Source organism: Phyllostomus discolor, chromosome 4, assembly GCF_004126475.2.
Source record: "Phyllostomus discolor isolate MPI-MPIP mPhyDis1 chromosome 4, mPhyDis1.pri.v3, whole genome shotgun sequence".
NCBI lineage: Eukaryota > Metazoa > Chordata > Mammalia > Chiroptera > Phyllostomidae > Phyllostomus > Phyllostomus discolor.
Genome location: NC_040906.2, coordinates 59883067 through 59905957, shown reverse-complemented (window position 1 = coordinate 59905957; position 22891 = coordinate 59883067). Strand labels below are relative to the sequence as shown.

Here is a 22891-nt window from a genome sequence, read left to right as displayed (position 1 = left end):
TTTCTTGAAGTAATAAAGTATAATATGCTGAAAATGTATATTTTCTTCCATCTTCAATATTAAATGCCTACACAAAAATTTACCAATTTTGATGTTTTTTTAAATGCCTGCTGCTATGACAGCTGTCATAACAATCTAATGAAATTGTTTTGAATGAAGTTAAAGATAACTAAGTGCTACTAGAGCATCATATAGAAAAAAAAAACTTTTTGGCCAACCTCAAAGTTTCTCATCTTTTTTGTAGTTTTTGGACTCCATAATTTTACAGAATCGTGCTCTTCTTTAATGAGCAATAATATTTCCACCATGGGCACCATATTTATATCACAGCTCTGCTGCCACCAGCAGCAGTGAGGTCATAGTAAATGATTAAACTCTTCTTGTCTCTGTTTTCTCAGACATGAAATCGAAATAATAACACCTACCTATTTTATAGGCTTGATGTGAAAATTAATTAAGATGATGCATTTAAATTAATTAAGATATATTTAAGTGGTTTGGCATAGTGTCTGACCCTAGTAATCTCTCGCTATCAAGTGCGTCATGTTTTCAACAACTATGGTGTTAGGAACTTAGTCGATACAAGGTTAAATACACATTGATTGGTACAGCAATTAGTTTTATAGATTTAAATTTAATTTTAAAAGGCAAACATCTTAAAAGTGGTTCATGTTCAAATTTTACACAATATAAACCTTTGATATTGCTTACTCCCTGACCTATCCTGACAGAATTCGTCGAGTATAATGTGCTGTCTGTTAAATCACTGTGAGAGCCACAGAGGAAGCACTTCGGCAACTCGACTGCAATTGATCTTCAGATGCTAGACTGCTGAAAGAGCTGTGTCTGTTTTTCTCTTAATCGCCCCATTTGTTTTACCTCCTCTGTCAGGAATGCAAGTCTTTGCACGGAGAGTATGTTGGACGAGCCTGCGGTCACGATCACCCATACGTCCCAGATGTTCTGTTTTGGTCAGTGATCCTGTTTTTCTCCACAGTTACTCTGTCAGCCACCCTGAAGCAGTTCAAGACCAGCCGCTATTTTCCAACCAAGGTACTTAGACTACAGTTTTCTTGATTAAAATGTAAACCTACATAAAGCATGTTTTATAGTCATACATGTTTTAAGACAAAAGGAAGAGCAATTGCTGTGATGAAAGGAGCCACTAAAAAACATTTGTGTAAGCGAGCTGCCAGATTAGGAGGGGAGATAGGTGAGGGAGGGAGGTAAAGTGAAAGCACTTTTGAGACAGGTGCTAGGGAGGGCACTTGACCTCCAGGCTTTTCTCCATAACTTCAAATCCCAAAGATGAACTCCTAGGTTTTGGAAACTGAAAGCACTCTCTGCATTACTGATTGTCACTTCCCTTGCCCAGTGAATAGTGGGAACTATTCCAGGCTGACAGATACCTCGTTGGAGCCACTGTTGCATTCTCTAATTGGGAAAGCCCTTGCAAAACTCATTGGAATACTATTCTTTTTTATTTTTAAAGTGTCAGACCCTCCCCCAAACCCACCACGTTTGCATCTGCATATTTGGAAAGGAAAGTAAACAGAGAAACAGCTTAGTTCAATATTTAACACTGCAAAGTAACACCTATAATATCTGACTCAGCCAATAAAAAATGAGAAAAAAAGACCCAAGAAAACAAGCTTCTTAAGGATGAGCTGAGATTATAATCAAAATTGCACCCTGGGAAAATATTTCAAGAACTGTATCCTCTGCAAAAAACTTCTGTTTTTGTTACCTCTTTCCGTAGGGTGGAGGTATTTTTTCCCTCAAAAGTTTAATTTGATTAAATTATTTTGGGAGCTTAAAACAATAATATTCTTCATTTTTGTGTGTGTTCGTTTGTGTGTCATAGAGTCATACTAATACAGAAGCCAGATCTTGTTGATAATTATATAAGGATTTTTGCTTAAAGAAGAATTTATGCATGAGAAATGGCTTTAAAACTGACTTACCTAGAGTAACTTTTAAATTTGCCCACTCTGTTGTGCATATTCCTTGCTGCCATACTTATATCCCAGATAAACTAACTAAAATATTATGCTTCTTTAATAAAAATGATAATTTTATATTATGGTGCTTCAGGTTTATTATATTAAAGTGTTGCCTGTGTGAGAAAGAGTCCTAAAAATTTTGTCACATTCCTGCCACATGGCCTTGGTCTGTGTTCTCAATATTCATGTACTTAGCTTCATAATAAACTTAGATTTTTAAATAAATATTAAAAATAACACGATCACCATTATAGCTCTTTCACAATGCCTTATTCTGGAAAGGTCGACTGTATATTCATCTTAATGACAAAGATATGTAAATATATATTCATGTTCTGACAAAGCTAATGATAATATTATAGTATGCATAAAATATATTATGATGTTATGTCATAAAGTGTTTATAAAGTGTGACTGTAGATTATGTTCCTGAGTCTTCCTGTCTATTTAGTTTCTTCAAGTGACAAATGTTTTCATTATTTTTAGGTTCGATCCATAGTGAGTGACTTTGCTGTCTTTCTTACAATTCTGTGTATGGTTTTAATTGATTATGCCATTGGGATCCCATCTCCAAAACTACAAGTACCAAGTGTTTTCAAGGTGAATTTATGACAGCATTTGCTGTTTACCTCTTCATATTTATAGGCCTAATCTTCATTTAGATAATGGCTATAACTCTAGAACTTGGGATTTTCATGAAAATATAAAGATATAGATTAATAAAATGCCCATACTATGAGTAAAATTTTGGTCTATTATTTTAAACATAGGAACCACAGAATAGAAACCTAGAGGCTACTTGAAAATATTTCCTGTCAATATTTCCAGTTGAAATACCTATATATAACACTGCTAAGAGATAAGGAAGCATTTTGAAATAAGGGAAATGTATTATCTTGATGCAGAATTGCCCAATGGATAGAGCTTGGAAAACAAATAAAAACAGGTCTGATATAGAATTCTGACCCTGTTACTAAGATTGTGACCCTGGGCCAGTTACTTGAACCTCCCTGAGCCTTGATTTTCTTACTTGTCAAGTGGAATTGGGGACTCCCTCAGAATTTTTGTCAAGAGACTTATTTTGGGCCCTGGCTGGTGGCTCAGGTGGTTGGATCATCCTCCTATAGACCAAAAGGTTGCAGGTTCGATTTCTGGTCAGGGCACATACCCAGGTGGTGGATATAATCCCTGGTGAGGGTGCATATGACAGGTGACCAGTTGATGTATCTCTCACATAGATGTCTCTCTCTCTCTCTTTCTCTCTCTCTCAAAACAATGAAAAAAATGTCCTCAGGTGAGGAAATAAATATACAAACAAATAAATGAATAAATAAATAAGAAAGAAAGACTTGCACTGGGGTTTGTCTTTGGTACCAGCCATGTTTAGAGCCTTTACCTGAACCCCTGATGTCATGGTGTCTTTTTGCTGTTGTCAGATAATGGCCTGTGCGCACATCTAAAATAACAGTTACACACAGTTGTCAACATACTATTTGTAAATATAAATAAACTTGCCAATTGTAAATGATATTATTTTATTTAAAATGAGTATTGATTAAGAACACAGGTCTTTTCACCAGTATGTCAGAGTTCAAATCCTATATCCACCACTTAAATAGCTTTGGGATCTTGGGCAATTTGCAGGACCTTTCCATGTCCCAGTGTCCTTATCTGAATCGCCTTATCTATTGTGAAGGGAAAAATGAGTTATAATATCTAAAGCACTTATAATGGTGCCTGTACCTTTTAAATGCTTTGTAAACATTAATATTAATAATTTTATAGCTCACTCAGCAGACTCATTTATGATTAGGGTTTTTCTGGTAGTATCTGTCAGATACAATTTGATTAAGTGCTCATTAATCCAGTCAATAACTATGCACATTCTTTTATTTTTCACAGCCCACCCGAGATGACCGTGGCTGGTTCGTTACACCTTTAGGTCCAAATCCATGGTGGACAGTAATAGCTGCTGTTATTCCAGCTTTGCTTTGTACCATTCTAATTTTCATGGACCAGCAGATTACAGCTGTCATCATCAACAGAAAAGAGCATAAGCTAAAGGTATATCTTAACGTTAATTTCAATGTAAATCATGGTGACTTGATTGACATCAAGTGATGTTCTTCTACTTTATATTCTGTAGTCATTTGTACAGTGAAATATTAAAATAATGTTTTCAGGTTCATAATTTTTATTGTCTCTATTCAGGATACTCTGTCTTACAATAAACTTAAACTTCATTATTTTTAATGACTTAATTCATTTATAGCACTTAGCTGAGCTTTAAACTCTGAAACCTTATCTCCAGGGCTTAAAATAAAAACATTGCCTAAATTTTAATTTTACCATGTCTAACATATTTTAATGAAATAGTAATAATGTACTTTGCTGAAGTGCAGCTTTATCAATTTATCTTCCATTGAGGATTTCACTAGTTCTTGATTTGAGTCCAACTATGTCTATTAGATTGTATTCATTATTGGAACAACTTACATCTTCAGATATTCTCATTTCTTCAATTATTCTTCTGTCTATAATGCCTGTGACAACAAAACCCATTTGTAAATGTTAAAGTTTTTAAGTGACACCTTTATTGAGTTTTATTGCAGATCTCAATGACTTCTCTCTCTTTTATTTTTAATCAAGAGAATATATATGCATATATTTTATTTATTGTATGCTGACCCTATCATTTTGCAACTGCAAATGATAAAATTGTTTACTGGTATACAATTTGAGATATGCAATGTCAGTACTATCACTTATAGGAATGTGTTAAATAAAATCAAAATCATTGAGTGGTTACAAATTATCTAAATCAAACTTTATAAAAACAAAGCATGCACCATCCTGTTTTGTGTTGGTATCACGTACACCCTCTTTAAACTCTAGAAAAAGGTCCATTGTTAGAGCAACAGAAATCATGCTTTACAGAATTTATAAGTATGTTTGTTAGAAAAATTAAAATCTCCGATTGAACTATTTGATGGGAAGTAGAATAACATAAATGTAAGGAAGCACAATGATTTGTAATGTCTTACTAAAAAGGAGTTTTATGTCTATATCAGAGAGAATGAGTCTATCTTAAAACAAAGCATTTTTCATTCTCTTTGTAGGAAATAACTTGTGAGTGGTTAAAACCTCTTTTGAAAGTTCACGCTTGTTTTTGTCAAAATTCTTAAGCATATCTTTTACAAAAATATCTTGTAAAAGTCTTAGAAACTAAACTAGTAATGCTGGTATATGTCTAACAACCCGTCCTTTGCATATCAAAAAGAGAGAGAGATCCTTATTCATAATGTTTGCTGACTTCCATGGTATGAATACCCCCATCATGTCCCATTTTATGCTACCAGTGTGACATCAATTGGCAGGAAATTTTTTTGAAAATTAAACAATTGGCTCTGATAAGCCTATATGAGCTGGCTCCCAAAATGCCGCTGAACTGTGCAATTCAACATTGGAAACTTTGAATCATTTACAGCCCTCAACGCACAGAATTCAGACCTCCAAGTTTAACAGCCTACTTATTTAACATCAATCACTTAAAAGTATTATTTGTTTTTAAAATATTAGCCTTCTGCAAAAGCAAGTGCCACCACAACTTAATTATTAAAGTTACATAGTTGATTGAATAGATCAATAAAACAAGTGTTAAGTACTTTACATTGTTAGTCTGTTACTCTCTAAGAAGTAGGAAAACAGTTTGCCTAAACATCAGTTTATTTTTTTAAAATTGAAAACATTTATACTTTTCATTGTAAGGTAATATATGATTTCAGTTAAAAAATTAGATAATATAAATAGGAGAAAAAAAGTGGGAAAATATTATAATTTCATTACCCAGAGATAATATAGTTAACATTTTGTCATAGACCCAAGTATATATTTTCATACTATAGATGTCATTTGCATTTTTTAACATTAGGGTATTATCATGGTAATTACCCCATGTCAACAATACAAATCTGCATTATCATTTTAAAAGGCTGTACATATATTTTATTTTGTAATAGGTTTTAAAATGAACTGAAAGACTCCTATTTTAAGAAGAAAATAAGTTGTACAATCATTGGTTCTCTTTCAAAGAAAAAAAAATTGTTTTTTTAATAAGATAGAAATCCCAGAGTTTCTCTGAAAAATTATCCTGTTAAAGGTTATCAGCTAAACTGATGGTGGCAGTATTTTTTCTAAGTATTAATGGAATCATATTAAAACAAAATGTGACAGTAAGTGAACATTTGCTGAAGGTGATATTATGTTTTTGACCATTCTCTCTCGTTGCTCCTTCCAGTTTCTCAACCTTGTAAATCGGACAGCACTTGCTTCTGTTCTTTATGAGCCTGTGGTAGGCCCCTGACACCCACAGCCTTTGCCAAATACCAGACCCACAAATGCAGTGTTTTCCTTCTTTACATACCATGTGGAATAGCTAAAATACAAGAAAGCGTTCTTTACATAGTTTTTCAGCTACTTGCATTTATAGAATTAAGTGTAGAACAAAAACATTAAATTTTATTTGTGACTAAAATCAACTTAAGGATACATTAGTAAACTATATTATATTGTTTGTACATTACTTTGTATTATACAAATAAATAACCATGTAATCAAAAGGTTCATAATTTTGCCCTTTAACAGCATGGATTTAGTAAGTAACAGAAGAAAGCTGACTTAATTATAAACAGCTATATTTCCCCAAGTGAAAGAGCCAGTCTGATCTTGACCGCTGTGAGTCTGAGCACCCCATTTTCCTCCTTGGATGTGGATATTCGCAAAGCAAGTTCCTTGCAGTACAGGCAGGTTTTATCTACACTGAGCACTTTTTTCCCTTGTTGGCCTATAACCTTTGTCTTTTATAAGCTTTGGTGGTCTACGGCTGCTGATATTCCTGTTGACAATAATGAAAATTCACGTTCTCGGGACATTCTTCACTCAGAGCAGCGGTTAGCTCCATAGCCCTTCCCCCTGCCATTGCTTCTCTGAAATGTTCGCACAGTCTCCCGGCTCTGACTAGAACCACATTGTCATGAAAAGAGATGTACTTCTTGACTGTCTCCCCAGACCACAAGTTAACCTCATTTTCAGCTAATTTTTTTTTTCTCTCTCGAAAACCCATTTTTGCTTTGGGTGAAGCATTCCCAGAAATAGTTCAATGAAGCATGTTTTATATTTCTGTACCAAGTACCAGGTGGATTCCACATCGTGTATCTAAGTATATCTAGGTCTACATCATATATCCCAGTCACCTTGGAATTTAGTTTTTCATTCTTTATCTCTCCTAACTTATCTCGTAAGTCTTTCCACTTTTTCTTTATTTCCATTACCAAAACTAGTAGTTGGTTTTCTTTTAGAATTTTCATGCCACTAAAAATGGTTTTCATTATTTAGTGAGTGTTGCTACACAGACAGGAAAGCTGTGTTGACCTGCAGCAGTGAGGCCCAACTCACTTGTTCAGTAACTTACTCCTCTCTCAGAATGAAAAAGCTCAAAATTAGCCAAACTCCAACTCACTGTACCCCATGATCTTCTGGGTTGCTCATGGAGATCTCATCGTAAGGTACATAAGTGTTGAATTTATGCCATGCACCTGAAACTAATATAATATAGTACATCAACTATAACAAAAAATGTAAAATCTACAAATATAAAAATTTGAGAATGTATGTTATCACCTATATTAATATAAATATAGATCCATATTCTTATCTAGCATTTTTTGCTTGTTTGTTTCTTCCTAAGATAAGTAGAATATTGAAAAGCATTACAAATATTTGTTTTTTTTTAAAGTATTCTCTAAAAGTGGGAAGAGAGATATTATTTTACAGAAAAGAAAGTTTCTGCTCAGATACAACTGTGGGCTTTTCTACATGTTTCTGTAGACAGTTCAGGCTTCTTTTGACATCATTCTTAATAAACAGCAATACAATCGCAGATCACTTGAGTAAATGAATGCATTTGTAACACTCATTTGGCACCACATTCTCTTGATGATTATGGCATTTGATATGTTCTTTTTTGCCCTCTTTGTCAGCCTGGTTCTTCATGTCAATCTATAGTCTTTTATGTGGTTAACTTGACAGATGCAGGAAATTGCTGCCAAGCTTCAAAATGAATTTTTTCAGCAGTGGCATCTGGGTATCAGATGGTCCTCTTGGCTGGCCTCTTGTCTTGCTGCATGTTGGTTTTAGTGGGGTCTGCTGTAGCATCACCTGTTGCTATGCTCCCTTTTCCTTCCATATGTCCATTTCCCATGATTCATGGATGAATGTGAGAATAAAAGCTCTGGTTCTGTCTTTATTTCAGAAAAAATATTCTACAGAAATATGTTACAAGGTGCAGAGTTCTCCGTCTGACAAAGGGATACTTCCCTTTGGCTGTCATGTCTCTCAGCTAATGATTTGGTTACAAAGACCAAATTTTTAGAGACATTTTAAATGAAAGGGAAGGAGAAGGACAACGGTTAATTAGTGGAAGTGCCAGAATTGCTTTATTTCTTTGAGTCATATCAAACTAAGATGCTCCCATTGTTGTACAACATAATTATTGAGGTGGGAGGGGGTTCCTTTTTTGTTTTCATTATGTACTTGTACTTGACAAAGCTAGCTTTCTAAGGAAATTATTTCCTCTGAAAGCATTACTTTGTCTGCTTCCTACAATCTAGAATCTTACTGTTTACATTTGTATCTTATTTTTAAAACACTAAATCAGAGCTATAGGAAATCACTATCATGAAGAACTCCTTCCTCATATTTTTAAGCCATAGTGAACATGGGCCCGAGTGTGCAAGCTCAAGGCCCCAAGTCTTCTGCCCTCTGACATTTATCTCCCTATTGCTAGCACCTGTTCCATTCTCTCTCAGCAGCACTAGAGCTTTGCACAACCCCAGGGGGCATCATTCACACTCTACTGCCTCAGAGGCAGGAGCTTGAGTAAGTCCTTCATTATTCTCTCTCTCACTCCAGAGTCTCTAGGACAAAACTGTCCTCTAACTGGTTAAGACATTGTCCTTTAAATGGACCCACATTTGAGTTCTATTCCATACCACTACATCTTCCAAAATGCTCTGCAAATGGACCTGAGGAACACACTATGGCTCTGGTGAAGCTTTTTGTTGAAGCAGATACCATGGTGTTTCTCTTTTCACCCCTCAGCTCTTAGTAATGAAAATCCCTCCTGCATTACTCAAAAAGAAAATTTTCTAGTGTCATCTTCACAAGGCATTTTGTTGAACTGGAGCATTGCTCTGACAAAGCTGACCCACTGAATTGATGGCAATGCACAAGGAAAACGTGGTTATGTGGATATCTCCCATTTTCTCCTTATGACCTCCTGTACTTTTATGATTTGGCAGGGATGGGCAGAAAGGAAAGGAAGTAAAACTGACTTTAAGGTGTTTTTCGTAATACAACAATTAACAAAGCAAAATGGCAGAAAGGAAATACTATCATGACAAATATGCAACAAATACTCAATATGTTTCACTTCAGGCTATATGAGCTTTCATACTAATTACAAACTGCTTGCAGTTTGGTAAAACTGCCTGTGGAAAAAAAAAGGCAAAATTATTCTTCTAGAAGAATTGATGATGTCTGCTTATGATTATGATAACAAATTTAATAGCTACACGTACTTAAAAGTTACACATATTAAATTTGACTCCAAAAGATGTTTCAATGATGCATATTTCCTTTTTAAAAAGTCAATAAGTCTGTAACTTATTGATTGCTTATCATGTGCCAATGATTGTGCTAAAAACTATGGGAAATACAGAGAAATTATATGATAAATTACCTGCCCTTAAGATATATATATTTATTGAGGAGCCTTGAAACAAATGAGGACAAAAGAGAAATTCATTGTTCAACTGCTAGAATGTAATAGCCTCTAACGTTTGATTGGTGTGTACCATACACACACTATTGTTCTGAATTATTTGCAAAATTAAATAATGTGATTCTTGCAACAACCCAATGAGGTTGGTAATCATCATCACCATTTTTTCAAATAGGGAAGCAGGTACAAGAGAATGCCATAGTTTTCAGACTATAAGATGCACTCCCCTGCCCTAAAATTTGGGAGGAATAGTGGTTGTTAATGCTGCTGTTGAGTTTTATTTACATTTACATTGGTGAAATATTATGTTGTTTATGTTTTTAAATATTTTTCCACATTTTTTTCTTCAAAAACTTTTTCCTGTTTTCCTCCTTTAAGACTTAGGTGGGTATCATCCAAAAAATATGGGTAAATCATTTATCCAAGGTCATTGATTGATCTAGCATTTGATTCCAGGCCACTTGTGTCCAGAAACTAAACTCTTAACCACTTTACTATACTACCTTTTCCTACGAGTTGGTATCTAAATGAGGCCAAGCCCTTTGCTACTTGTCAGTTTCCCGAAGGGGATATAGAGAGTGATTAACGCTGCTGTTCCCCATTTTCAATTCTCTCCTCAGATAGGACTGACCTAATCACCCTCTCCAAGAGATCAGTCTTCAGTTCCCCGAGTTTCCATGTGCCCCTTGTGTCCATTTTTCCTGTTTGGTCCAAAAAAAGCACTTAAGTTTGTAATACTGGGAAGTTAGTGGTCATAGAGTAGGATCCCAGAGGAGATAGAAAACACAAAAACTATGATTTTTTAAGGAGAAGCTAAATTTTTCCTGTCACTGAAACTGAAACAAATGGGAACAAGATAGCATATATACATGTTCCCCTGATATTATTTTTCCTAAAGTCACCCGTTGAAAGAGAAGAAGGCAATTGGAAACTGTGTTAGAGAAAAATTGATCTTGGGAAGATCCAGGAAGTGGTCTCTGTCTTCGATCAGCTCGTTCTTAGCTCTGTTGTTGTCACAGTCTTTTACTGTGTTTTCCCAGCCTGAAACCTGATATATAGTTGGCACTTAATGATTTTTTTAATCAATAATGAATGAATTGTGAGTAATGTTAATTGTGAATTGACTCTCCCATATAAGGAAACTATGGAAGTGATTGTATTTGATACTGACCTTACTTATTCAATAAAAATGGCATGGAAACTAATATAACATTGACCTAAAAATACATTAAGCCTGTTAAAGTTTAGAAGTTATAGAAGGCACTATAATCATAATTGCAATAGGAACACATCTGCAATATTTCTTGTTCTTAAATTATTCACTATAATTTAAGTGAATTATATATCTTGAGGCTGTTTACCTTTTTATCTTTAATTTATTTTGCATTTTAGAATCAGTTGTATGAGATTCAAGATAGCATCTTCCCTCTATTCCTACCGTTTCATGGTGATCATGTTGTCTCTGTACAAATTCAGGTTCTATGAGAATACTCTTTTTTTCTTTAACAGAAAGGTTGTGGATACCACCTGGATCTATTAATGGTGGCTGTCATGCTTGGTGTGTGCTCCATCATGGGCCTGCCATGGTTTGTAGCTGCCACTGTTCTCTCCATCACTCATGTCAACAGTCTAAAGCTGGAATCAGAATGTTCAGCTCCAGGAGAACAACCCAAATTTCTTGGCATTCGGGAGCAAAGAGTTACTGGGCTTATGATTTTTATTCTTATGGGTTCATCAGTCTTTATGACCAGCATTCTGAAGGTAATAAAATCTGCCTTTATGAATTTGAGAGAAGGCAAAATATATTTATTATTGTTTAAGGAATTTCATTTGAAACTACACCAATATGCAAATATTTTATGGCATGTGATGAAAGTGATGAATTTCTTTGCCATGTTTATATAACTTAATGGGGAAAATTATGTGCTGTATTTTTAAAATCCTTAAATACATAAGAATTTGGTCTGGCAAAGTAAAATGATGTGTAAATTATTACCATAATTTTGAAATACTGACAAAGTTGTGGGAAAGAGTCACTTATTGCTGACTAACTTGTGACCTAAATTCACTGCAGGCCTACACAAAATTAGGCTTTTATTTTCTAATCACTGGAAAGCTTTATTTGCAATTAACATTACTTAATATAAGATAGAGGTACAGAAGTGAGCAATGTCATGGTCATGGCCACGTACGCTGTTTTATGTGTTCCATAAAACTAATAACATAAGAGCATTAAAGAGTAATTATTTTGTCCTGTAAGTTTATCAGATATTTCCAAGATTTTATTATAACAAATTCTAGTTGTCCATAATTTGAAAATTCTAATTGAATTAGTTTACATAAGTTTATTCTTATTTAATCATTTCACAAGTATGTTTGCAAGAATTGATTTACATGTTATATAAATAACTCTAGAGACAGGATGATGCTGAGCTGTTCCAAGAAAAAGAGAAAAATTAAACAATCTGCAATTTTATAATATCTGATATAATATAGGAACAACATCTGAATATTAGCTCCATTCTTCATCTTTAAGCTGAATATCCTATTTGAAAATAACTTGTACCTTTTCCTCAATTGTTCTTTTACAGTTTATTCCCATGCCAGTGTTGTATGGAGTATTTCTTTATATGGGTGCTTCATCTCTAAAGGGAATTCAGGTAAATTACTAACAATAATACAGGCACATCTATGGGGACTTAAGATCTATTGATCCTAAGTCATGTGATAATTAAGAAAATAACATCATCTTAGAAACAAGCTTTGAAACATAATTTTTTAAAACTGATCAGAATTTACAGAAGTTAAAGATCCTCACCAGCATAATCTTAAGGCACTTTTGTTTACCATGAGTGTATTAAAACTAAAAGGTTTAGATTTCACAACTATTTTAGAAAAGTAATCATAGTACATTTCAAAGTATATATAAATACTTTTAATCTCTGATATTGAAATTATGGTTATGGATATCCATGAGAATAGAAAAAAATTTTATGCACAAAAATATTTATTATAACATATACTTTCAAAATGTTAGAAACAATCCAGTTAACCAACATCATTAAATAATGAAGTAATCTATGGTACATTCACTGAAAAGTGATGATTACTGTTGGCCATAAAAAGTAACATGGCAGAAAAATGTATGTCACAGGCAAACTGAAAAAGTAGGAGAAGAGGTTGAACCTACTATGGGCTTATAAAGCTATGAGTGTTGGTCATATTAAAAAAAAAGGAGACAGAGAATTAAAACCAATTTGTTAAGAGTGAGATTCTGGGTGATTTTTTTCTTTTGCATTTGCTTTTTTATTATTATCATAGTTATATTTATAGGATGATTTTAAATATTGAACTGAAAATAAAGGTATAAGTTAAGGCAGTTTCAAAGTATAAGGAAAACCTTATTAATTGTTTAATGAAGCATTGGTTGAATAAATATAGTTGTATTAGTTTCTATTGTTGCATAACAGGTTACTGTAAAATTTAGTGTCTTAAAACAACAATCATTTATTATTTCACAACCTCTGTGGGTCATGAATTTGGGAACAGATTAGCCAGGTGATTCTGGCTCAAGACGTGTCATGTGGTTGCTGTCAGGATATGGACAAAGGCTGCAGTCATCTGAAGGTTTGAGTAGGACCAAGGGTTGCATCTAAGAGACTTATCACACAGCTGTGAGCAAGAGGCATCAGTTCCTGCCTAGCTATTGGTAGGAAGCCTTAGAGTTTTCCCAGATGGACCTCTCCATAGGTCGCCCAAGGGTCCTCATGGCATGCAAGTTAACTTCCATCAGAGTGGGCAATTTGAGAAGAGAGGAAGTCACTGTGCCTTTTGACTTAGTCTCCAAAGTTGCCCATGGTCACTTCCACTTTTTACTGTCGGAAACAAAATCACTATGGCTAGCTCGCACACACAAGGAGAAGGAAGTTACACTTTTAAAGAGAAAAACACTAAAGAATTTGTAGATGCATTTTAAAACCACGCAAGTGTTTTCTAAATCTTTATATAGGCTTTTGGCAAATTGTTCCTGCTTACGGTACTGCAGTAGGTTGAATAGTGTTCCCCAGAATTTGTTTCTGCCTGGAATCTCAGACTGTGACCTTATTTGGAAATAGAGTCTTTGCAGATGTAATTAATTATGGATCTCAAGACAGCTCATCCAGAATTTAGGGTGAACTCTAAATCCAATCACTGGGGACTTTAGAATGAGAGAGGGCACAGGAAAGGGCCACATGAAGGTAGAGGCAGAGATTGGACTTCTGCTGCCAGGGAATGTCAGGAACCACCTGAGACTGGAAGAGGCAAGGACAGTTTCCTTCTTATGGCTTTCAGAAGGAGGCTGGTGCAGCAAGGACCTTGATTTTGTTCTTCACAACTATGGGACAATAAATTTGTATTGTTTTAAGCCACCAAGCTGTAATAATTTGTTACAGTAACATTAGGAAACTAACAGAGATTTCTACTTAAATTTGTCATTGAATAACATTGTTTTATAACTTGACATTATTGATCTAAAACACTTAAATTTTCTTAAAAAGAGACTAATTAGGAGGGTTATTAATATTATGGTATAGTTTATTTTTATTAAGAGAAAGGAAAATATAAATTGTCATTTTTTTCACACAGTTTGACTCATTGCTGTTCAAAGACATAAAAGAAAAGTCACCTCACAGAATGTTATGAATTTATCAGATTAACACTTAAGAGCACAGGGTGTGGGATGGTGAGCTTAGGTTCAACAACAGACCATAAGAGAAACTGAAATAGAAAACTTTATTACTCACAGGTCCTGGGGGAAGTACCTGGCCTTGGGCCAGACTGCAAGGTCAAGGTAAAGACAGAGAGGAAGACAGGACCTAGGATACATGTTTTTATTAGGGTCTGTGAGTAGAATGTTTTGGAGTTCCTGGGCTAAGGCCAGATGGGTAAATTCAAAATTAGAGAGCAGGGTTTTGGTAAGTCCCTGGGAGTCCTACCTCAGGGGCGATCAGGGGAAGGCACTCGGAGGCAGGGGAGACTGTTGATCACAAGGGCTGTTGGGGAAGTCATATCAGGAGCTTCCATTTTTGTGATTCTGTGGGCTTTTATCTAGGGAATGCAATTACATGAGAGACTGATGTAATTCAAGATCAATGCAGGCCACCAGGCCAAATAAGATGGATGCCAAGGCAACCATACCACTGAGTAGCTCAGCCAAACTCTCAACACTGAGGAACAGGCAGCACAGGAACTCTTTCCTGCAGGAACAATGAGCCAGCTTCTGACTTTGGGAGAAAGAAAACCACTTAGGCCTTAGGACAGTGCTAGATGTTAGAGCTGAGGCAAACTTTAATATGAAGTCATTGTAAGATCATCAAACATCCAAAGTGGATAGGATGACTCTGTTCATCCCAACACTGGGTAACATGAGCTTAGGAGGAGGAGATGGTTGAGAAGTGTTATGCATTTAAATTGTACTCAAATTAGTTTTAAATGGCTCATTTATAATTGCATGTATGAAAGTATATTTTGAAAGAATTGATTTGACGAGGCAGATAGGGAAGAGTATTAAAGAGATTTTAGTTATTTGTTTTGCTTTTTTTTTTTTTGCCTTTGGCAAAAGTTCCATGGGTACTAATTTCATTTGTAATTGCAAAGGGTTTACTATTAGGCCCCAGGCTCACATAAATTTAGGAGCAGAAGTTTGAGAAACAAAGTTAGATCATTTTGGTAGATTTCAACAGATTTCCCCCTAATTCTACTTACACGATTTTATACTTATAAGGTTTAGAACTAAACAAGAATATCAGATTTTAGAATTATTTCTCTCCAATGAAAATTGAGGAAAACATTATCAAAGGCCCGTGGGAAAAAATGTAATGAATCTTAAATAGCACAAATGGAACAGCAAGGAAGGTGTCACACTGAGGAAGAGGGTTAGTGAACATTAAGAGAGCCTGGAGCTCAGGGGGTTTGAAATCCATATTTGGAATTTTGTGGCTAACTCAGTGTGAAAATAGGAAATTGATATTAGAAGATAAATACCAAATGCAAAACTCAGACTACATTTATCACGATTGTCATTACTGAAGTAGTAATAAACATGTGCTGAATGCCAGCAGTTCAAATAGCATGCTAATTAGTTACTCTGTGTGTGGTAGGAACCTGTATTTCACCTGATCGTTTCACAATATTAGGAAACTTATTATCCAGACTGCTCACTGTGCAGCATGGCAGAAAAAACAGAGCACAGTGTTCTCATGAATGCTGTTTCTGTACTCAGATATATAACCGCTTCTATATTCATTCCAACACTTCAGGAGTCCCAAGGAAAGCAAATGTGCCATTTAAACAATAACAATTGAAGCACCCACACACTGATGTACACTTATGCAAGAACATAACTTCACAAAGGAGAAATGGTGACTGAGGAAAATGAATTCTATAGAAACTGAAACATTCAATAATAAGCCAGAGGATTTTACTTTATTTCTTCCCTATTCCCACTACCACCATGTACCAAGTTTTATTTGCTGGCTTAATGACATGTAGTTTTAAGATATATTTAGGAGATAGAAATTAAAACACCTAATGAATTATGGAGAGGGATGAATCAGGAAAAAATTCAGCACTTAGTACTCTGCAGAGAAGCTTTTCAATAAATGTTTTTGGAAGGCAATAATGAATATAAATAAATAAATGAACAGTATATGAGCTAATGTACATGTCATTCTGGTTTAGAAGACCAAGGAAAGATCATGCCATACCATAAGATGGGGTGCACAGAGGAAAGATGGGCTTATGTTGAGTTTGGGATTATTATACATATAAGCAGATTTTGGTAAAGGATGTTTTGATCCTAACACTTGACTCAATGCACATTTGTTCCTTGGCATATTAGAGTAATTCTGGAATATTTGACAAGAATTGCTTACAGTTTTCTTGTAAATTAGCTAATGAATAATATCCAATAGTACTCTTTTAAAAATGCATAGCAGATATACTGTAGAAATGGCATGAAATAAAACTGTGATTAAAAGCATATTCTAAAAATCACTTCTTGTTGAAAACATTCAAAACTAATAACTTTGGCCTGAGAAATATTAAGCCAAAAATACACATAAAATGAAGTAACATGCAATGCAGTTTGTTAGTAAGTAAAATGTGATTAAAGATTTAAGGTTTTTCTGAAAATTTAATATATAAAAATTGAATTGAGAAAATTAGCTTTCATGGATAAAAATGGCCACCAAGCCAAAGCTATAACAACATTATATAGTTATAGTTATTTATATATAGTTATATAAAAAGTTGTACTTTCTTTCATGTAAATTTAAACAAATAACATTTATTCAGATAAAAATAATTTTTATCAAATGCAATTGAAAAATATGAGGCCTGTCCAGAAAAAGTTCAGCCATTGTTAAAATAACAATGTATGGTGTGGGTGACATCAAGGTAACCTGACAGGCCAAGGAGAGTGGACTGGAATGTGCATGTGTGAACAATGATGACTTCACTGTATTCACTGTACTAGTCAGTGAGGGTAGTAGACACTGTTGAGTGAGCATGTGTAATGTGTGGCCATTGCATTCAAAATGACTGAGTGAACAGAGCAATGAATCTGCATCAAATTTTGTGTTATACTTGAACATTCCTCTGTGGAAACTATTTGGATGACTCAGAAAGCCACATCTATGGGCACCTGGTGATTGGCAGCTTCATCACCACAATGCTTTTCCCAAACTAAAATCACCTTTGAAAGGGAAGAGATTTCAGACTGTCAATGAGATTCAGGAAAATATGACAGGTAGCTGATGGTGACTGGGAGAACTCTGTGAGGTCCCAAAGTGCCTACTTTGAAGGGGACTGAGGCGTCATTGTCCTATGTACAATGTTTCTTGTATTTTGTATCCTCTTCAATAAATACCTCTATTTTTCAGGTTACATGGCTGAATACTTTCTGGACGGACCTCATATATAAATGGTTTGACAATGCAGTATAGAAAATTTATGAAGTTACTTGTAAATTGACTTTACACAGTTTGCTCTAAAAACACTTTATTAACAACAATTCATCTAGGTTAAATCTTTATGGCTAAGATACTCAATTTGTAAAAATAGCACCAAACCTTGTTGGAGATCAGTGCGGCAAAGCCCAAACAGCAGAGTCAATATAGGGAGGTCACAACATCCTACTCAGGAGCTGCATGTGGGAGGAGAGCTCAGGAGACAGAGAGTGGAAGTAGAGATCTAGGTGTGGGAGTCTTTATCTAGGATGTAGAAGTTGAAGCCATGGGTAGGGAGCCATCCCAGGAGAGAAAAGGACTGAGAATGGGGAGTCCAGGAAATCCTGGTGCTAAAGGGGCAAATAAAGGAAGAGGCTGTAATATGACAATGAAAAAGAGGATGATGATGGTGTTTTGTCTCCCAAGGCAATATTCTTCTAGGTTAGCAACATTTAGTATTATTGTCTTTAATATTTTTAAACTCTTCTAAATTGTAACCTGGGTCTATATCAAGAAAGTAGAGTATTATAAAACTGAAATCATAGTATTTCAGAGTGTATGCGTAACAATCCTGCTGTCCAGATGCCCGGATGTCAACTTAAATGTGATCCAGGTGAACAATATTGGACCACATCAAATGTTTACTTGTTCTACTTTTATTGTTGTCTGTAAAAATCAATGTAGCCTGTTTATCTTTTAGTTTTTTGATAGAATAAAGCTCTTCTGGATGCCTGCAAAACATCAACCAGACTTTATATATCTAAGGCATGTACCACTTCGAAAAGTCCATCTCTTCACAGTCATTCAGATGAGTTGCCTTGTCCTTTTGTGGATAATAAAGGTTTCAAGAGCTGCTATAGTCTTTCCCATGATGGTATGAAACTTCTTTTTTTCTCTTCCTGTAATTTTCTGCTCTTATTGGAAACCCACGAACTGAAATTGGAACAATAGAGTCATTCTGAACAATTATGGGAAACCCTAGTATAAACTTGAGCCTAAAGCTGGTGACTAAGACTAGGTTTAAGGTTATATATGAATTGCAGTGATTCATATTAGTTTTGTCTCTATCATTCTGAATGTTGGTAGTAATTTGAATTAATTGAAGTTGGGTGGGAAATGCAAACTTTCCAAATTTAACTTTAAAAAATACACCAGCAAGTCTGAAAAGATAGGGGGATTTTTAAAAATTAAATTTCCTTAAATATTTCAGAGAAGTTTCAAGTACTTCAAAATTATAGTGAATTTGAATGATTATAACTTTAAATATTATCAGCATAGTTAAGAATGTTTTATACTTATTTAATATAAAGCAAACTATTAACTACATGTATTCAAGAAAACAGTTGAATGTATTTTATGGTTTTTCAAATGGCTTCTTTAAATGACTTCTATAATGGGTAGGTGACATCATAGCTATTATGTGGAACATGTGGTAAGAAAGAAATGAAGGAAGCAAAATTAGAGACAAAATCTGTTACATACATATATCTTCAAATTTATCTCAGTCCTAATTGAAATTGACTTGTTTCTACCAACAGACAAACATATCACTTAATAATTTCCCCTATTTTACACTATTTTATTATTTATTTCAGGTATTAGCTCTGGTATTTGTAAGAAAGTTGATGGACTTTTTGTTTACCAAACGGGAACTCAGCTGGTTAGATGATTTAATGCCTGAGAGTAAGAAAAAGAAACTAGAAGATGCTGAAAAAGAAGTAAGTCGTAGCTGAGTAAATACCTTACAAAGAAAAAGAAGCACTTGTATACAGGAGCTCTTTGCGAAACTAGATTTCTGAGTTTATCTTTAGATGGTTAGTGGTTAACAACCGCAAGGTGGACAAGTTTGGAAGGTTAAATGTTTTAAAATCTTAAAGTTAGAACTTGAACAAACAGAGAGCATGCATATTATATGTAGGAAATCAATCCCTAGTGAAATACAAAAATACTTTATACTTCATTATCATCCAGATTGTACAGTTTATTTTTCTGATTACTCAGATGTTTGATGGAAGAAACTCACTGATGCTTAATTATTTCCAAATTATGGTCATTCGATGATTGCTTTCTGGTTGAATATGTGAGAAATGAAAAGGAGACCTTATTGCTATTGGTATTTTTCTAGGGCACAAAGTTTTAATCAGAAGATAATTTTAATCGAAGGATAAAATGATTTATTCTTGAAATAGATGAAATGCTTAAGAGGAAAACATGATGATCTGACCTGCTTTCAAAGTGATTTAAGATTACTGTTTGAGAAACTTTTGAGATTTAATTACTTTGACAGACTACTGATTTATCCTATTCTGTTTCATGTATTAAAACCATATAAGTTTTATGGAGTAAAATGCATGTGTAAGTCCAGGTCTGTTTTGAAGGCTAGTAATCATAGTATTTTTTAAAGTATATAAAACCTATGAAGAGTATAAATGAAAAGAGTGACCAGTACAATATTTAGCAAAATGATTGAACCCATAAATTATAAAACATAGGAACAAAATTTCCATGTGACTAGAAATGATGATGAAAGAAAATATCTGATGAAATTTGTGCATTCTTTGCACTTTTTTTATTCTACAAGGTAGTTAGTAAATGTATTTAGTTTCTTACCTGCAGTATAATTTCTCAAACCATGGGTGTATTCTTCTCTTTTGGGGGTACCTGTTCGCAGACCTTTCAATGTTCTTAAGTTTTATCCAGTCATTAGTTGAACCTCGATTAGGAAACAAAGTCTAATGAGATTTCTGTGCAGCTGCTTCTACAAATATGGCTACATAATGCGTGACTGTCTGGCATTTCCTCACTATCCTGCGGTGTCCCATCATCTACAGAATGTGGATCTCCACATTTAGAAATTGATCGTGATGATGTATTTTAACACTGTATGAACATTTCAGTTTTCTCAAATATTGTAAAGGTATATTATACTCATATTTCTAGTAAATTTAATGTAAAATTAAAATATAAAAATATAAAAATTTTCTTTTTCTTTTTATTTATTTATTTATTTTTAAATTTTAATCTTTGTTCAAGTACAGTTTTCTCCCTTTTACTCCCATTCCAGCCCACCATGAGATATTTTTGAAAATAATACTTTAATGAGGATATTCTGATAGTCTCTATTTCTTTTTGGGGGTTTAGGTAAAGTTTTGCTCTCATCATCAGATACTATTCAAGAAAAATATAACACGATTTGGTATAAATTAAATGTAAATAAAATGGGCACCAGAATGTAGAAATTTTGAAGACTTAAATTATGTGTACTTGATGTAATTAAAACTATTCAGTTGAAAACAATTTCCAAGAAGTTTTAAATTCCAAAGATGATAATTTGAATTCAAAATCTGTAAGTTTTCCCTTCATCTTTCTGATAATAAGAATACTATTAAGTAACTTACAAACATAATTTTGCTTTATTTTTTGGCTTTGATTGCCTGTCAGATATCTTTACTACTTCCATAGGAAAAAGGTAGCAACAGTCTCATTCCTATAATAATCCTTCCATGGCATTCTCCTTCTAGGTACGTACTATGGAACATTTTTGCCCTTTTAGAATTTTGTAAAATAAAAAATGGTATTTTTGTATAACATTATATTATATATTTCATCATTACACAATTTTAGTTTCTTCCTTTATATGTCTGTGAAATAGGAACAAGTTTGATAGTAATCATACATCTATTAGAATCTGCCATTTCCATTGCCCAGAACCACTCGTGTAGCTACATATGTGTGGTACTTATATGCATGTGTACCAAACATCCATTTTTGGAATTGATTGACTTCAGATAGGCAGAGATGCTATTTGATGAACATCTAAACTTTTTATGATACAAATCTACTGTACTCCAGTGGGTGTTTACTGTTTTCTGATTATGAAGATGATTTTAAAAGTAATTAAATATTGCTAAATTTCCTAAAACTCATGTTTTCCAACAGGACACAAAAATACATTAAAGACTAATTGAGGCAAATTTACAGTGGTATCCTTCAGATCTGCGTATGAGAAAAAGTGGGAAAAGACTTTGCAGTACATTAAATCAGGGAGGTTTAAGAACCCTTAACATTTCAAATAGATTAATATGATGACACTTTCATGTGATCCTCAGTACAAGGAAAGAAACAAGAGAACTAGTAATAGAGTGAAGAAATAATCTATAATTGAACATTAAAATATAGGTCTGACCAGGAGGAATAAAAAGGTAATTCTCCATCTGACAACTACAGGAAGAAAAGGAAGTTTAAAGATATTCACTTTCTAATTTGGAATTAGTATTGAAAGAGTGTGATTAATATAGTCAATAAGAAGATTTAAGGAGGAATACACTGAAACTTATATGCAGGTTGATTTTCTACATGGTCACCTGGACCTCGGTATTTCACTTTATCAAGGGCAAGGGCTCTGCTAAACAGTGTGCTCTCCTTACTGTGGCAGGCTATGCTGAGGCCCAGTTTTGCTAGAGACTGTGCACGAAGGTGGTAAATGGACAAGTTCTCTAGAAATGCTGCATTTCTGCAATTACTCAAATTAATTGAGTAACTTTGATTTGATCTGGAAGATGATAAAGAGCAGAAATCAGCACCCTGAGACTTGAATTTAAAGAAGGCTCACCCTTCGTCCTCTTGATGGTTACAAGCTTGTGCCTTTATCCTCCAGGGTTTTCCTATCATTAGCCCACTTCTGGTCTTATGGCATTGACAAAACATTAGTCTAACCTTAAAATTCAATAATGCGTTAAGCAGAATAAATAGCTACACAGGCCAGTCCAAGGTCGCAGAGCTTCTGTTCCAAATTTTCATGTACTTCATGCATATGCATATGCATATGCTTCAGTTTTTAGAAAGAAAGGATTATAATCAGGATAGAAATGAATATTGGAACCCTGACATTTTGCACATTGCTCTGTGTAAAGGGAAGACTGCAGAATCAAATTCTGGATGTCCAAATGTGCTCAGAGTACCAACATGCCTTCCTTGCCACTTAAATATTCTCTAGGACATTGTACACATTTGACAAAAGGGCTGCTGTTTAAAGCAGAAAGCTCCAGCAGAATGTTTGC

At 34.3% G+C, this 22891-nt stretch overlaps 1 protein-coding gene across 13 annotated transcripts in view; it reads left to right on the top strand.

The window, feature by feature from the left end:
* Positions 1-22891, top strand: part of SLC4A10 (solute carrier family 4 member 10) — a 277108-nt gene that overhangs the window by 238190 nt on the left and 16027 nt on the right. For all 13 annotated transcript variants that reach the window (XR_003684369.2, XR_003684370.2, XM_028508732.2 and 10 more), the window contains 7 exons: positions 892-1053; positions 2490-2603; positions 3906-4067; positions 11353-11604; positions 12435-12503; positions 18532-18705; positions 19427-19549. Coding sequence is in view for 11 of the 13 variants with exons in the window: in XM_028508732.2 (XP_028364533.1) it covers positions 892-1053; positions 2490-2603; positions 3906-4067; positions 11353-11604; positions 12435-12503; positions 18532-18705; positions 19427-19549 (1056 nt within the window). In the remaining 2 variants the exon portion in view is untranslated. The remainder of the gene's footprint in view (positions 1-891; positions 1054-2489; positions 2604-3905; positions 4068-11352; positions 11605-12434; positions 12504-18531; positions 18706-19426; positions 19550-22891) is intronic.